The sequence below is a fragment of the Gopherus flavomarginatus genome, chromosome 15 (assembly GCF_025201925.1).
Source record: "Gopherus flavomarginatus isolate rGopFla2 chromosome 15, rGopFla2.mat.asm, whole genome shotgun sequence".
NCBI classification, from domain to species: Eukaryota; Metazoa; Chordata; order Testudines; family Testudinidae; genus Gopherus; species Gopherus flavomarginatus.
The window spans coordinates 3217493-3235342 of record NC_066631.1 but is presented as its reverse complement, the minus strand read 5'-3'; the positions used below and the strand labels follow the sequence as shown (position 1 = coordinate 3235342).

The window sequence follows — 17850 nt, the reverse complement described above, 5'->3', positions numbered from 1 at the left end:
TACTTTTAAGGTACAACTCTTAACTCCTTATTGCATGGTCCTATAGTTACTGTAAGCACAATTCTTAACTTAAAAGTTATAGGACATTACCAAATATTCTATGAGAGAGGCACCTCATTAAAGGAGCTTAGTCTGAAAAAGTAAGAGACAGTTTGTGCAGGTCTGTGCCTCAGTTTCCCCACTCCTCAGCAACTACTCAACAATTATCACTTGATTATCGTCATATGCTGCTCACATTCTCCACCAATTTGTTACCAGATTTGACCGTTACTTTGGGGTACACTCATATATTAGGGTTACTCTTTGGGGAGGGTAATCTTCTATCAATGTTCTGCTTGTGTCACTTGTGTTCTCATGTGGAACTCTACTTCTCCCTGCTTCAAGTTCCCTCCCACTGGAGCTGTCCTGCAGGACCTAGGTTCCCCCAGGCTGGGTTCCTCCACCCCAGAATCACATGAACACACAAATTAACAAAGCACATCTGAGCCAACCAGATCAATCAGCACTCCCAAGCTGACTGACCCCTTATATATCCCTGGACTCAGTGGGCTGGGTCAAGCAGCACTTCCATGCTGCCACCCTCCTATGCCACAAGTTCAGCACGTCCCTATCCCCATGTTCACATTACAGGTGTTTTGGTAGCAACCCACTTGGTGAACAAACCCCACAGGATTTTTGGGTGCTGCAGGGATCTTTAGCCTAGGTACGAGGAGTGTTGCTGCAGAGCAAATGAGGAAGCCAAGAACACAAAAGAGAGAGCGGGAGGGAAGGAGGGAAGCAACCAACGTCAGGGCCGGCTCCAGGCCCCAGCGCATCAAGGGCATGCTTGGGGCGGCATGCCGCAGGGGGCCTCTGCAGGTTGCCGGGAGGGCGGCAGGTGGCTCTGGTGGACCTCCCGCAGGCGTGCCTGCGTAGGGTTCGCTGCTCCCACGGCTCCAATGGAGCATCCACAGGCACTCCTGCGGGAGGTCCACCGGAGCCGCTGGACCGGCGAGCGGCAGAGCGCTCCCTGCGGCGTGCTGCCCTGCTTGGGGTGGTGAAATGGCTAGAGCCGGCCCTGGCCAGCATAACCATAAAAGTTATTTATTGCCAGGTAATAACCATAGGGGAGCAAATAACCAGAACAGATACAATATTAAATCTAGCTTAAAGCTGATTACAGAATCAGGTTTAGAAAACCGTCACTGATCTCACAAGTCAGGGTCAGAAGGCTGTACCGAGAGTAGAAAAAAAACAGAGAGCGAGCTGGGTTCTCAGCACTCTGTGACGCTTGAACTGGTCGGGGGTCCCAAATGGTGGTGGTAGCTGAGGGTCTGGAGCGCTGGAGACAGGCAGATCCCCCAGCATGAACAGTCAGGGGAAGATGAAGTCCCAGTAGAACTGACGCAGTTTGGATCCAGGCATCAGAACACACTTGAGCCTGGGCAGGGGTTTTTGTAGGGAAACAACAATGGTTCAAGGGAGAACACTAGATTTGTTTATGGGTAAACAAGGGAGATACCAAAGTTGTTTTGTTCAAGCTAGTCCATGGGAGTTGCTCATTCCTGGCTGTGGGTGATGTTCCTTCAAGGGAGCTCACAATGCAATTAGACAGCTTCACTATTTTGGATACCAATCAAGGATTTATTACTAGAATTGGTCTGATAACTGCTGAGCTGGGGGTGTGCAGGCGGGTTCATTAATGTCTGGGGCAGAGATCCCCCACCATGCACTGCTTCCCTGGTCCCCGAGTTCTGTGCGGTTTTTGCCTTGGAATCTGTTCTCCATTCTGTATGAAGATGCCTTCCCGTCCCATCTTCATAAGAACATAAGAACGGCCCTACTGGATCAGACCAAGGGTCCATCTAGCCCAGTATCCTGTCTTCCAACAGTGCCAGGTGCCCCAGAGGGAATAAACAGAACAGGTAACCATCAAATGATCCATTCCCTGTCGCTTATTCCCAGCTTCTGGAAAACAAAGGCTAGGGACACCGTCCCTGCCCATCCTGGCTAACAGCCATTGATGGAGCTATCCTCCATGAACTTATCTAGTTCTTTTTGAAACCCTTTTATGGTCTTGGCCTTCACAACATCCTCTGGCAAGGAGTTCCACAGGTTGATGCATTCGATGCAAATGAAGCTAGAGGAGTTGCCTTAATCCTTGTCCAGAGAGGTTTAGGTGTGTCTCCCACTACCTTTCCATTGCTTTTCCAAACCTTTCTTCTGATCGGTTTGCCTGGGGGCCAGGGTCGGGTTCCTTCGTGAGTCAGACAGGCTGGATACTGCCCTCTGGTTCCCCAAGAACACAGAGCTGACAGGTAACAGCATCTAGAGGGTCATCTTGCTGCTTTAGGAATCTGCATGCCTGAGAAGAGCAGTGATCCATCTAATCCAGTGATCATTGTCAGGTGCCTTAAAAAAGGGCTGATCCCAATCAGCACTCAAGGGCAAAAGGTCTCAGAGCCAGTTCCCAAGCTCCTGAGCCTCCCAGTCTACCTAATGTCCCTTAGCTATTTCTTTGCAAACATGTACATTTCTTGCTCACACCGGTTTTCCTGCCAAAGGATGGCCGCTTAACTAGGTGATGGGCCATTTGATTATTCTGCCACTTGGCTGAGATGGTGACTAGCCTTTTGTCTCTGAGGAACTGGTTTGTGTCTTGTCACAGGGGCTCTGCATGTCCATTAAGGGGAGGGGCACCCCCCTGCTTGCCCAGTGCAGGGTTAATACACCCTGTCACACAGTTGTGACTCTCAGCTGGGCCAGACAAACAGAGTCAGGGACTCCGGCCCTCTGGACAGAGCAGAGCAAACAAACAGTCCAGCTTTTCGACAAACCTGAGTTTCAGCCCCTAGGGCAGGGTGGAGGAAATGAACAGGCTGTAGCCCCTTGGCCTCTTGGCTGGGGCACACACTGGCAACCAGCAGATTCAGTCCCCTGTTTGGGGGGAACAAACAAACAGTCTATAGCCCCTGAGACTCGTGGCTGGGGCAACCAATCACAAATAGGGCTCTGGCCCCCTGGGGGGGACACAGGGCCGGCGCTTCCATTTAGGCGACCTAGGCGGTGGCCCAGGGCACCAGGATTTGGGAGGGCGGCAGACTGCTCTGGTGGACTTCCCTCAGGCATGCCTGCGGAGGGTCCGCCGGTCCTGTGGCTCCGGTGGAGCATCCGCAGGCACACCTGCGGCAGGTCCACCGGAGCCGCGGGACCAGCGGACCGTCCGCAGGCATGCCTGCGGGAGGTCCACCGGAGCCACGGGACCGGTGGACCGGCCCTGCGCCTAAGGTGCCAAAAACCCTGGAGCTGCTCCTGGGGGGACAGAACAAACAAACAGTGGCCAGGGTCTCTGGCATTACTGGGATGGAGGGCGGGGGAACCCAGGCCCACCCTACTCTACCAGGTTCAGACCCAGGGCCCTGTGAAGCTGGTAGCTCCCCAGTTCAGGATTCAAGTATCGGCATTCAGTGCATTCTCTGGGTCACTGCCTACCCTTAAGTCCAATGCGGGCCTGTCTTCCACTAGCAGCAGTTTGATGTCCCTGTCAGTTTGGTGTCAGTGTCTACTGCCGGTGTGCTCTCCACAGTGTAATTCAGGATACCCAGCTGTCTTGGGGGTTGACTGATCTTTGGTAGGAGCCAGCAGCACATGTCCGTCCTCCCCTCAGCCAGCCCCACATGAGCTGGCCAGCTTCCTTTTATCTGCTCTCTCCACCTGGAGCATAGGTGAGAGGGAGTGGCCTCTTGTGCCCAAAGTGACTGGTTAACCCTCATGTGGTTGCCCGTCACATGCCTGCTTTTCTAAACTTGGAGCATGTCTCAGTAAGGTCATACAGTAGAATCTTATAACTTTACATACAATGTTGCCACACATTTTTTACCAGGACAATAATGTCCAGCAGATTATGAATTTTCAAGTGATGCCTCACAAAGCATATGTGATAAATGACAGAGAGGATAGCTCCCTTTTGTGGACACCCAGCTAGCCAGTTGGCTATGGAATCCCTCTTGATGGTTGTTCTCTACTTACTTTACCTGTAAAGCAACGTTTCCCAAACTTGGGACACTGCTTGTTTAGGGAAAGCCCCTGATGGGCCGGGCTGGTTTGTTTACCTGCCGCGTCTGCAGATTTGGTTCTCTGCTTCAGGCCAATGGGAGCTGCTGTAAGCAGTGGCCAGTATGTCCTTTGGCCCACGTCACTTCCAGCAGCTCCCATTGGCCTGGAGCAGTGAACTGAGGCCAGTGGGAGCCGCTATCAGCTGAACCTGTGGACGAGGCAGGTAAACAAACTGGCCTGCCCCGCCAGGGGCTTTCCCTAAACAAGCGGTGTCCCAAGTTTGGGAAACACTGCTGTAAAGGGTTAACAAGCCCACAGGTAAAAGGACAGAAGTGGGCACCTGACCAAAAGAGCCAATAGGAAGGCTAGAACTTTTTAAAATTGGGAAAAAACTTTCCCTTTGTGTCTATTGTTGTTTTCTGGAGAGCGGAGACACGGAGCAGCAATGCTGTAAGCAGCTTTAAAACCAGGTATGAAAAAGCATCAACTCATATCTCGAACCTACTTATCTGAGACCCCAGATGTGTAAGTAGAGGAGGAATGTCTAGAAAGATGTGATTAGGTTTATTTCTTGTATTTTGTAAGGCTTGTGGACTAACCCCAGATGCTCTATGCTAATCCTAGATGCTTTTGTTTTGCTTGTAACCTTTAAGCTGAACCTCAAGAAAGATATCTTGATGCTTAATTTTTGTAATTGTTTCTTTTAAGATCTAGCAAAAAGCCTAAGTTCCAAATGTATTTGGGGTTAATAAAATTTACCTTTTTCAAGAACAGGATTGGGTTTTTGTGTCCCTAAAAGGTTTGTGCACATGTTGTTTAATTAGCTGGTGGCAACAGCTGATTTCCTTAATTTTTTTCTCAGCTCTTCCCCAGGGGGTGGTGAAAGGGCCTGAGGGTACCCCACAGGAAGGGATTCCCAAGTGCGCCTTCCCACGTTCTCAAAAGAGGTGTGTGGGGGGGAAGAGGAGAGGTTGCACTTGCGTGGTGGGAGCATCTACTCATCCAAGGTCAGAGAGAAGCTGTAACTTTGGGAGTTTAATACCAGCCTGAAGTCACCAGTATTAATTTTTAGAATCCTTGCATCCTGCCCCCTCTTCTGCACTCAAGGTGGCAGAGTGGGGAATCAGCCTTGACAGCATGCTTTGTACCAAATTTATCATAGTCCTGTAGAAAGGGAGAACCTAGGGATACAGACTGTCACACCATGTGCCGTCCAGTCTTATCCAGAGTAAAGCAACTCACATCTGTGCGGTGCGGTTCTCTCTCTCCCAGGGGGAGGACTGTGTGTGCAGAGCCATGCCTTGTTTTGGCAGAGCTGGATTTTGGGTTCAAATGCCCACCCAGCTTGGTGTGTGTGAGAGAGGAGGCCAGTGAGATACTGGCACTAGGCACTTGGAGCAGGAGGCAGGGAAGTCTAGGATGGGCCTTAGCTCCTGCAGAGGTCTGTTCCACAGTCTGGGACTGTTTGCCCACTTGCTGGTGGCCTCAGCAACAAGGCCAAGAACTGAGCATGCCTCAGAACCTGAACTGCCTTATCCCAGGTTCATGCATACGGCAGTGTCAGTGCAGGGGAAGGTGGCAGAGAGGAAGCTAGCCATGCTCTCATACCACTTTAGACTGCAAGCTCTTTGGGGCAGGGACAGTCTCTGGCCTGGCCTATATTTAAAATATAGGTTGACACAGCTACGGCTGAGTGCCTGCCACCCCGAGTGCCATAGCACTGCTGCCCTAAGGCCCAGCATAGATGCAGCTAGATTGATGGAACAATGCTTCCATTGACCTCATGGCTGTCACTCAGGGAGGTGGTGTTCCTGCTCCTCTTCTGTCACTATAGAATCATAGAATATCAGGGTTGGAGGAGACCTCAGGAGGTCATCTAGTCCAACCTCCTGCTCAAAGCAGGACCAACCCCAACTAAATCATCCCAGCCAGGGCTTTGTCAAGCCGGGCCTTAAAAACCTCTAACAATGGAGATTCCACCACCTCCCTGGGTAATCCATTCCAGTGCTTCACCACCCTCTTAGCGAAAAGTTTTTCCTAATATCCAACCTAGACCTCCCGCTACTGCAACTTGAGACCATTGCTCCTTGTTCTGTCATCTGGTACCACTGAGAACAGCCGAGCTCAGTCCGTCTTCTTTGGAAGCAGGTAGTTGAAGGCAGCTATCAAATTCCCCCTCATTCTTCTCTTCTGCAGACTAAACAAGCCCAGTTCCCTCAGCCTCTCCTCAGAACTCATTTGCCCCAGCCCCCTAATCCTTTTCATTACCCTCTGCTGGACTCTCTCCAATTTGTCCACATCCTTTCTATAGTGGGGGCCCAAAACTGGCCACAATACTCCAGGTGTGGCCTCACCAGTGCCAAATAGAGGGGAATAATCACTTCCCTCGATCTGCTGGCAATGCTCCTACTAATGCAGCCCAATATTCCGTTGGCCCTCTTGGCAACGAGGGCACACTGTTGACTCATATCAAGCTTCTCGTCCACTGTAATCCCCAGGTCCTTTTCTGCAGAACTGCTGCTTAGCCAGTTGGTCCCCAGCCTGTAGCAGTGCATGAGATTCTTCTGTCCTAAGTGCAGGACTCTGCACTTGTCCTTGTTGAATCTCATCAGATTTCTTTTGGTCCAATCCTTCAATTTGTCTAGATCACTCTGGACCCTATCCTTCCCTCCAGCATATCTATCTCTCCCCTCAGTTTAGTGTCATCTGCAAACTTGCTGAGGGTGCAATCCATCCCATCAACCAACTCATTAATGAAGATGTTGAACAAAACCAGCCCCAGGATCGACCCCTGGGGTACTCCACTTGATACTGGCTGCCAACTAGACATTGAGCTATTGATCACTACCCGTTGAGCCCAACGATCTAGCCAGCTTTCTATCCACCTTATAGTCCACTCATCCAATCCAGACTTATTTAACTTGCTGGCAAGAATATCGTGGGAGACTGTATCAAAAGCTTTGCTAAAGTCGAGATATATCACATCCACCACTTTCTCCATATCCACAGAGCCAAGTATCTTATCATAGCTGGCAATCAGATTACTCAGGCATGACTTGCCCTTGGTGAATCCATGTTGACTGTTCCTGATCACCTTCCTCTCCTCCAAGTGCTTCAAAATGGATTCCTTGTGGACTTGCTCTATGATTTTTCCAGGGACTGAGGTGAGGCTGACTGGTCTGTAGTGCCCTGGATTCTCCTTCCTCCCTTTTGTAAAGATGGGCACTACATTAGCCTTTTTCCAGTCGTCCAGGACCTCCCCTGATTGCCTGTAGGATGTGTCTGCACTGCGGAATTGTGCTGGCACAGGTACAGCCCTGGAGCTCTGCTGTTCTAGTCCCTGTACTGGAGGCCTGGCCTTTCACCATCTCTTTGTACAGCACCTATCACAACTGGTCTCTGATTTTGGTTGGGGCCTTGAATGGATGAAGGGACCAGGAGTGGGAAAAGGCTCAGTGCTTTCTGCTGCTGCGTGAAACACTCCCAAGGTGCCAGCATTTAACTGGGAATACCGGCCAGAGGAAACTTGCATGGTTGGTGGTGGGAGCATTTACACACTCAGGCTGGGGAGTAGGGGAGCCTGGACCTGATTCAGAGGCAGAGCAGCACCTTGGAGGGAGAGACACTGGCACGACAGTCAGAATGGGGAGCCCTGGAGAACCAGCCAAGTTCTTGGGGGATGTGGCATTTGCTCCGAGACAGCAGGGCTGATGCATCCAAAGGGGAGCTGGTTTAAGCAGCTGGGCCCAGCCTGGCATCTCTGTGCTTCTCTGTGACTGGCTGGGCCCTGTGGGGGTCCCAATGATCATTGGACACCAGTACATTTTGGCCCAGCAGCCAGCGCTACTAGGGCTAGTGAATGGCATCTGTCCCCCGAGCGGGGGCAGGGGCAGGGGCAGGGGCAGGAGCAGGGTGTGATGCAGCCTATGTTGGTCTCTTTCAGGAACTGGTGCTCGTACATAGTCACAAGGACAGTTTCCTGCCATGTCCAGAATGGCACCTTCCTGCAGAGGGTGTTCCAAGGCTGCCGCTGGCCTGGGGGCTGCAACGGAGGCAGGTGAGAGAGACGCTGCTGCATCTTTAACCTCCCCTTCCACCACCACCACTCCCTGCCACGTGCTGCTTGTCTGCTGTGCCGCACGTGGGCTGAGCTGGGCATGGGAGGCACATGCTGCAAGGTGGGGAGGCTTTGCTTCCTCGCAGGGCCCCTCACGCTCGAACTGCTGCGGCCCTGTCGCAGCACCTGGGCTGCTCCTCCTTCTCGCACCGCAGAGACCCACTCAGTCTCCACTGGCCAGGTAGCCACATGCTGCTGGTTACTATGTTCCCTCAACCTGTGCAGCAATACTATGGACAACATCCCTACTATCCCCAGCCCCAAGAGGAACAGAGGTTTCCCTTCCTGGAGATCTCACTGATTCTGGACCCCACTAGCTCTGCTCCTCTCCTGGCACATCCTTCCTGTGTCTTTGGCTCAGGCCACAGCTGATGGGCTAATTAGTCCTTTAGCTCTCCCAGATGTGATCCTGATGAATGAATTACATTTTTGCCCCAGCCAGGCCTCTCTGGGGGAACTAGAGTGATCGGGGTGCTGTGGCTGGTGAGCTGCTCTCTGTCCCAGGCCCCATGTTACTGGGAGAGGAATGAAGAACTAAGCTGTGGTGCCCATCCAGTCCCAGATTCCTCCCACTGCTCCAGTCCAGAGGGACCATCTGCTCCTGGGGCTGCTAGGCCACTCAGCCTCTGTTTTCATGAAGACTCGGGCTCCCCTCCACCAGCCTACAGCCAGATGCTCCACCCCGTCAAGGGAGTGCTCCATCCATCCTGGATCCTTCCACAGCAACCCCCACCTGGAACGGCTTCCCCACTCATTCCTGCTCCATGTTGCTCCTGCAGCATGGGAGGCTCCGGCCCATCAGCTGATCCCAGCAGGGGCCAGGCAGGAATCCACTCCCTCCCCTTGCAATGCTGAAAGGGGGACAGCAAGGGGCAAACTTCCACCCCCGGAAGCATCATGCCTGGGTGACTGCTGGAGGTGGGGACAGGATACCCACCTGGGCTGCTCTGTAGCCACAGGCCCCTGGTGGTGACAAATGTAAGGGATGCTGGTGGGCGCTGAGAACAGACCAAGCTCCTAATGCCCAGGGGACCCTTTCTGTCTCACAGCTACAGAGCCATCGTGAGACCAGCGTACAAGGTGGCCTACAAGACGGTCACAGCTCTGGAGTGGAAGTGCTGCCCAGGCCACTCGGGGGTCAGCTGCGAAGAAGGTAGGAAAAGCCGGATGAACAGGGCTCCTGGGGGATGATCTGAGCCCTGTGAGCCACAGGGCAGCTGCTGGGAGCACTGGGGCACTGCAGCCCGAAGAGCTGGCCTGGATCAGAACAGTCCCCTCCTACCACAGGATTGAAGAGGCCTGGATTTAGATCCCTTCCACTGCGGGGCAGAGGGGAAAGTGGGGCTCAACTCCCTCTCCGTGTGGGGCAGAGGGAGCTCTGGGGGCAGCTCCCTCTCCATGTGGAGCAGAGGGAGCTCTGGGGGCAGCTCCCTCTCTGTGTGGGGCAGAGGGGGCTCTGGGGGGCACCTCCCTCTCCATGTGGGGCAGAGGGGCCTCTGGGGGTTCAGCTCTCTCTGTGTGGGGCAGAGGGGGCTCTGGGGGGCAGCTCCCTCTCCGTGTGGGGCAGAGGAGGCCCGGGGGACAGCTTCCTCTCCATGTGGGGCAGAGGAGGCTCTGGGGGGCAGTTCCCTCTCCATGTGGGACAGAGGGGCCTCTGGGGGTTCAGTTCTCTCTGTGTGGGGCAGAGGGGGTTCTGGGGGGCAGCTCCCTCTCCGTGTGGGGCAGAGGAGGCCCGGGGGGACAACTCCCTCTCCATGTGGGGCAGAGGAGGCTCTGGGGGGCAGCTCCCTCTCCATGTGGGACAGAAGGGCCTCTGGGGGGCAGCTCTCTCTCTCCGTGTGGGGCAGAGGAGGCTCTGGGGGGCAGCTCCCTCTCCATGTGGGGCAGAGGAGGCTCTGGGGGGCAGCTCCCTCTCCGTGTGGGGCAGAGGAGGCTCTGGGGGGCAGCTCCCTCTCCGTGTGGGGCAGAGGAGACTCTGGGGGGCAGCTCCCTCTCCGTGTGGGGCAGAGGGGGCTCTGGGGGTAGATATACAGGGTAGTTTATTAGTTTATGTGGGGCAGATGATACTCAGGGGCATGAGAGTCGGATGGGGCGTGAGTAGTCGGAGGAGGTACAGTGTGAATGCTGCTGACATCAGCATCAGCCCCATGCATCAGCGTCAGACACTGGATGGCTGAGATCAGTCACGGCATCCTCTAGAACGCCCCATGGCACCTTATGCTGCCAACCTAGAGGTCAAGCGATCCAGGGCACCTCCCAGGGAATCTGAGGAGACAAGTACAGAATCAGACCGTGTGGGGCAGAGGGATCTCTGCGGGTAGTTGTATGGGGCATCCCCCCTCAGTGTGGGGCAGGTATGGGGGTTCTCATCATTGGTCATCCCCGAGATGATACTAGGGTGACTGGGCAGCCAGGCTGGGAGCAGATTCTTCCCCTGATGTCAGCGATTTCAGTTTGTTGTAGCCCATTAGCCCTGGACTGCCTCTTCTAATTAGTTACTGTAGGGCTGCTTGTAAACAGTGGTGCTGTGGAGCGGGGCTGTTGTTATGGTAGGGCCACACATGGCTGCACAGCGTATCTCATTCCTTCTGCACTGCTCATCCATGAAAGTCACATGAACCGGTCCCTGTCACTAGAGCCCTGCACGGATACACAAATATATATCCGCATCCGATCCGCGATCCGCAAAAACAATCTGAGGGTATCTGCAGATATCCTTGGATTTGCAGGGCTCTACACTGGGGGCTGGGCTGAGACTCCAAAGTTTCCCCCCGCCGGAGCCAATCGGGGAGAGCCACGGCCAGCTGTGGGGAACCCATGCAGAGTCGAGGACCCTCCACCTGCCCTCGGCTGCTGGGGGCTGCTCTCAGGCCCCCTCCCCCATACCATGGGCAGGTGGAGAGTCTGCCACTGCTCCCCACAGCTCCCTGGCCAGGGGGACACCTGTGGAACTGCCCGGTAGCTGCTCGGGCCCCCCGCCTAGGGCAGGTGGAAGGTCTGCCGTGGCTCCTCACAGCTCCCTGGCCATGGGGACATCTGTGGAACTGCCTGGAGGCTGCTCAGTTCCCCCGCCCAGGGCAGGTGGAGAGTCTGCCACTGCTCCCCACAGCTCCTTGGCCAGGGGGACACCTGTGGTACTGCCCGGGGGCTGCTCGGGCCCCCCACCCAGGGCAGGTGGAAGGTCTGCCGCGGCTCCCCACAGCTGCCTGCCCGGCTCTTTCCGTGGCTGGGCTGCGGCTCCAACCTGCCCCCCTGGCCGAGGCCAGGTCAGGGAGAGCTGGGTGGGCAGCTGTGGGGAGCTGTGGCGGACCCTCCACCTGCCCTGGGCGTGGGGCCCAAGCAGCCCCCCGCTCGGTGCCCCTGCCCCCCAGGCCTCCCACCCATGACAGGTGGAGGATTGGTGAGAGGTTCCGCACAGCTGCCCACCATCTCTTACCATCAGAAGCCTGCACCAATACAAAATTTGTATCCACATCCACATTGCTAGCCACAGAACTGAGCCACAAGATATATAGCGGATACCCTTGGATTTGCAGGGCTCTACCCGTTGCAGCATCGCTGGGCACTGCCAGGCCTGCCTGCCGGGGAGCTGCTACTTACTCGCATACCAGCATCTCCCAGCAGGAGGTGCTACAGGGGATGGCCCAGAAGCCCTGGCCTCTGCTAGTCGTATAGATGGAAGAGGATGTTTGAATGTTCTCTGTGAACGCAGTTCCCAGCAGGGCGAGTCTGAGTTTACGATACCAGCTCGTCTGGATTTAAAACTGTCCTGTGAAAGGCAATTCACTCCTGCCCTTGGGAAATCGGTCCAAGGATTAATTGCCCTCATTGTAAAAAAGGGGCATTTTATTTCCCATCTGAATTTGCTTAGCTTCAGCTTCCAGCCCTTGGGTGTGTGAGGCCTTTGTCTGCTAGAGCAAAGGTCAATGTTTTATTCCCCAGCTAGGTACTTATCAGCTGTCCTCAAGTCACCCCTTAGCCTCTTTGTTAACCCAAATTGACTGAGCTCCGAGTCTCTCACTGGAAGGCAAGTTTCCAATCTTCTATTCATTCTTGTGGCTCTTCTCCAATTTCTCCCCACACCTCGTTAATTGGGGCCACCAGCACTGGACACGGTGTTCCAGCCGTGTGGCACCAGTGCCAAACACAGGGGGAAAGTCACCTCTCCACTCCTACCCGAGATCCCTGGGCATCAGGGAGCTCGTTTGGGTCTCAGCTCCAGCTGATGCTCAGGGGGAAGGAGGTTGACTCAGAGGCTGTCAGCTTGGTGAGGGCCTCCTGGATCACCCCAGAACCAGCTTGGGGGGAGAGCAGGGCTGCCAGGCTCTTCTGAAAGCAGGGGGCTCATTTCTGATGCAGATGGAGCAGAGTGATTTGAACTGTGCCCAGGAATTGCTCCTCCTTATGCCAAGAAAGGACAGACAAACTTAACTGTGACCCCACCATGCTGAGGCAGGCGGGACTCACAACCATTGTGGAGGGGCCAGAGCAGGGGGCAGGTAAGCCGATCTCCCCCATCCGCAGGGCAGGAGCAGGAGGAGCGGGAGACGGGAGGCTGAAGGGCTGCTGCAGTGATTTTTTCCCAGCTGCAGTAGAGGAAAGCCCAGGCCTGGCTACCCGCCAGCTCCTCTCCACTCTGCCAAGCTATCAGCCTTGGGGTGCCTCCACCCATCCTGCTGTTGAACCGGTTGGGGGAGCGGGGTTGGGGGAACGACACCTGTGGATGGAAGAGGCAGGCTCAATGTCTTGGAGGTGCTCTAACTGGGGGACCTCCCCATAATACACACAGCTCCCCTCAGCCCCCATCCCCCACTTAGCTCCCATTGGCATCTCCCATCCAGCCCCCCATTTCCCCATCCAGCCCCTTCAGTAGCCCCCAGTCCCTAGCTGGCCCCCCTTGGGCATCCCCCATCCAATCCACCTCAAATTCTCTTTTCTGCATCTCCTGGAGCTGTTCTCAGGTTTCAGTGCAAGCTGACCCGGCCCTGGTCCCCTCGTTGCCTCTGGGCAGGGGCGGCTCCAGACATTTCGCCACCCCAAGCACGGCGGCATGCCGCAGGGGGCGCTCTACCAGTCGCCGGTCCTGCGGCTCCGGTGGACCTCCCGCAGGAGTGCCTGCGGAGGGTCCGCTGGTCCCGCGGCTCCACCGAAGCCGCGGGACCAGCGGACCCTCCACAGGCATGCCTGCGGGAGGTCCATCGGAGCCCTGCCTGCTGCCCTTCTGGCGACTGGCATAGCGCTCCCCGCAGCATGCCGCCCCAAGCATGCGCTTGGTGTGCTGGGACCTAGAGCTGCCCCTGTCTCTGGGGACCAGCAGGCTGCTTTGAAATGTGCTCCAGAGGAAGAGGTGAGAGATGACAGCTGGATGAAGAGGGGGATGGAGGGGCAGCGATATGGGGAGCAGAGGGGCTGGGCGGGTGACCTGAATGGGGCCAAAGCTGAACTAGGCCAGGGAGGGGACACTTGGCTCCTGGAAGACGGCATTCTTGCTGTCCAGGTGGGGGATCAGAAGGCGAGGGATCCGGGCACCCAGCCATGGGTCAGGGGGATTCTCCCTGTGTGTGCCCTTCCCCTGACCCTGCAGACAGCCCTAGCTGGGCCTGCACCCTGCAGCCCACTCCCAGGTCTGCTAGCTCCCCGAGTCCAGGGGTGGCTCTAGGCATTTCGCAGCCCCAAGCACGGCAGGCAGGCTGCGTTCGGCAGCTTGCCTGCGGGAGGTCCGCTGGTCCCGCGGCTTTGGCGGACCTCCCGCAGCCATGCTTGCGGGAGGTCCATAAGCCGTGGGATCAGCAGACCTCCAGCAGGCAAGCTGCCGAAGGCACCCTGCCTGCCGCCCCCGCGGCGCCAGCAGAGCGCCCCCCGTGGCTTGCCGCCCCCAGCACACGCTTGGCGTGCTGGGGCCTGGAGCCGGCCCTGCCCGAGTCCTATTGCATTGACCGCAGCAATGCTGACTCAGGGACTGAGGTTAAGGAAGCTGCTGAGCCCTGCTTGTTTTGCTGCTTCCTGGCCAGCTGCGGCTGGGAACTGGGAGCCTGTGAGTGCTCTGCTTGTCCCTCTGCCTCCAGGCCTTGGCAGGCGGCTTCCGAGAGCTGGAGCAGGAGCTGGTGGGGCCTGCTCCATCGGAGCTATTCTGAGGCTGCTCAGCTGCTGCACAGTGGGGTTGCCAATTTTGGTTGGACATATTCCTGGAGGTTTCATCACATGACATCACCTATAATTAAAGATTCCTCTTTAATTCCTGTAAAAGCAGCAAAGAATCTGGTGGCACCTTATAGACTAACAGATGTTTTGGAGCATGAGCTTTCGTGAGTGAATACCCACTTCGTTGGATGCATGACTTTAATTCCTGGAGACTCCAGGCCAGTCCTGGAGGTTGGCAACCCCACTGTCCACTGGGCCTGCCACTAATTCACCCCCTGCATTTCTCCCCCAGTGTCTCGGTGCTGAGGAGGTGGGATCTCAGCAGAAAAGCCGAGTGATTGAAACTCCATCTCCCCAGCGCTGCTGAGAAGAGCATGTTTCATCTGTCTCCAGGGGGAGTGAGCAGTGGCCTTACCACACCAGAACAGTTCTCACTGGCTGACAGAGAGACATAGCCACCTAGTAACCTCTGCGAGCCAGGGACCCCTTTGTGAGTACCCCGTCCCCCACAGCACCGGGTGCTAACCCGCTGCGCCCCAGGCGTGCAGCATAGGGACAGTTCACACCTCTGGAATTCTGCGAGCGCTGTCTGGGGAGTGCAGTGCTCCTGAGGCTCCGGGTCCCAGCACTGTCTCTGGGGTGCCTCCTTCAGAGCTTTTCTCCCCCTGACTGTGGGTCTGGAGCTGGGCCGGGCTCCATCTTCCTAGTGCCTTCAATCCCCTTTCTTCACGGCTCCTGCTGATGGAAACTACAGTCTTCTCAGTGGCGCCAGTGGAAACCCTTCACACACGAGTCCCGGCAGCAGATTCTTGCCCTGACTGTTCCCAGCAGTCGGGCCATGCTGCTGAGGCTGTGCCCAGCTCCGGGCTGTCGAGTTTGTGAAAAGGGGTCTATCGACTCCATGGTACCTGAGTCAGTGCTGTTCATCCTCCCCTGGCTGGAACACCTCAGGCAATGCTGGTAAAGACACCCAGCTCCTAGCTCACGGGACTGGCTATAGAGCAGGTGTGGGCAAACTACGGTCGTGGGCTGTATCCGACCTGTCAGGGCTTTGGATCCGGCCCACGGGATTGCCACCCCCATGCCGGAAATGGGCAGCACCACATCCCTGAGGCCCCTGGGAGGGGTGAGGATAGAGGGCTCTGTGCGCTGCCCTCGCCAGCAGGCACTGCTCCCTGCAGCTCCCATTGGCCGGGAATGGGGAACTGCGGCCAATGGGAGTGTAGTGAGGCGGTGTGGCTCCCCTCCGCCCTGGAGGAGGAAGAGCCTAGATGGAAGCCAGAGTGGGCAGAGCTAGGGAGCTCTGAGCCCGAACCCCAAAGGGTCAGGCGGTGACCCGGAACTATAAAGGTCGGTCCTCAGAGCTCAGTAGGAGCCCAGCCGCCGGAGAGAGCAGACGTCCCTAGGGGAGTCCGAGACTGGGAAGCTCCTGCGGCCCAAGGCAGCCGCCCAGACTGACCAGACCTACCCCGTGCCCGCCGCCTGGAGGAGCTGCCGGAGCTACCCCGTGCCTGCTACCCGGAGGAGCTGCCGGAGCTACCCCGTGCTCGCTACCTGGAGGAGCTGCCGGAGCTACCCCGTGCCCGCTACCCGGAGGAGCTGCCAGAGCTACCCCATGCCCGCTACCTGGAGGAGCTGCCGGAGCTACCCCGCGCCTGCTACTTGGAGGAGCTGCCGGAGCTACCCCGCGCCCGCCACCCGGAGGAGCTGCCGGAGCTACCCCGCGCCCGCTACCCGGAGGAGCTGCCGGAGCTACCCCGTGCCCGCTACCCGGAGGAGCTGCCGGAGCTACCCCACGCCCGCCACCCGGAGGAGCTGCCGGAGCTACCCCACGCCCGCTACCCGGAGGAGCTGCCGGAGCTACCCCGTGCCCGCTACCCGGAGGAGCTGCGGAGCTACCCCGCGCCCGCCACCCGGAGGAGCTGCCGGAGCTACCCCGTGCCTGCTACCCGGAGGAGCTGCTGGAGCTACCCCGCGCCCGCTACCCGGAGGAGCTGCCGGAGCTACCCCGTGCCTGCTACCCGGAGGAGCTGCTGGAGCTACCCCACGCCCGCTACCCGGAGGAGCTACCGGAGCTGCCATCCAAGCCCTGCCGCGATGAACCCATGCTCCTGGACCCCACAGAGACCAGCGCCAGGACCCAGGTAGGGCCTGAGGGGAGTGTGGAAGCTGCCCGGGGGCAGCCAACCCCAGTCTGGCTGCAGCACTGCCAGAGCCTATGTCGGTGTGTTGTGGCCAGGATCCCCACTGACTGAGCAGTGGATTGTCAGTCACTGCTAGGGCCCCGGGCTCGGATGCAGTGGAGTGGGATGGCCTGCATCCACCCTGCCACCCAACTCCAGGGTGTCAGACTCCCTCTCTCCCTGGCCTGAGGAGGCCGAAGCCTGTTGTTACTGCTCAGCCCTGCCTGAGGGCCTGACTCAGTGTTTATTGCCGCACCCTGACTCAGTGTTTATTACTCGGCCCTGACCTTGTACTGTTATTATGGCTCAGCCCTGCCGGAGGGCCTGAGCCTCCTGACTCAGTGGTTGTTGCCCCGCCGGAGCCAGGCCCAGACTAACCACAGTTCAGCCGACTCCTGCAAGGGCTACCGAGGGAGACCCCGGGCCGGACTAATCCCCCGGACCCATCGGAGTGTAGTGAGCCAGCATGGCTCCCCTCCACCCCGCAGAGGGTCGAGCCCCAGTGAACTCTTGTATACGTGGTACCAGAAGTGGGGATCTGATTCCTTGACCCCTGTGAGAAGGGGCCGGAGTGGGAGATCCAACCCCAGAGAACCATGGAGATGGAGCGATTGTTTAAGCTGCTGACGGAGAGTCAGGAGCGGCAACAGGCCACCCAGCTACAGCAGCAGCAGGCGGCCGCCCAGCTCCAACATCAACAACAGCGGGACGCTGCCCAACTCCAGCAGCAGCAACAGCTTATTCAGCAGCTGGGAGCCCAGCTGCAACAGATGGTGACAGCATTACCGCACCCCATAGACCCGCAGCCAGGGGACAGGGCTGGGGCACTACGCCCTGCTGCCCCAGTGCGACTAACCAAGATGGGCCCCTACGATGACCCCGAGGCATTCTTGGTTACATTCGAATGGGTGGCACTGGTCACTGGGTGACCCCAGGATCAATGGGCCACCCTTTTGGCCCCATACCTAACAGGGACTGCCCAGACAGCCTACCGAGGGTTGGCAATGGAAGAGGCAAGGGATTATACCCGGGTAAAGGCCGCGATCTTGGATACCTTAGATGTCAGCCCAGAGACTTTTCGGCAGCGGTTCCGGAGCCAGACCTACCCCTCGGGCACGCAACCCTGGCTGGTGGCCCAAGCCCTGAAGGAGGTGTGTAGGCGATGGCTACAGCCAGAGATGAGGACAGCAGAGGAGGTTACGGAACAAGTCGTCCTGGAACAGTTTGTGCACACCCTACCGGCCTGAGGACAAGCCTGGGTGCTCTGCCATCGGCCGGCGACATTAGCCGCGGCCGTCTCACTGATGGAGGACTTTCTCGTGGCCGAAACACCTGTGGGGCCCAAATGCTCTAACGCTGAAAAGAAAGGGGACG

At 57.1% G+C, this 17850-nt stretch overlaps 1 protein-coding gene across 4 annotated transcripts in view; it reads left to right on the top strand.

The window, feature by feature from the left end:
* The window catches only part of EMID1 (EMI domain containing 1), a 105584-nt gene that overhangs the window by 16993 nt on the left and 70741 nt on the right, over positions 1–17850 (top strand). For all 4 annotated transcript variants that reach the window (XM_050923822.1, XM_050923819.1, XM_050923820.1 and 1 more), the window contains exons 3-4: positions 7979–8092; positions 9202–9305. In XM_050923822.1, coding sequence (XP_050779779.1) covers positions 7979–8092; positions 9202–9305 — 218 coding nt within the window. The remainder of the gene's footprint in view (positions 1–7978; positions 8093–9201; positions 9306–17850) is intronic.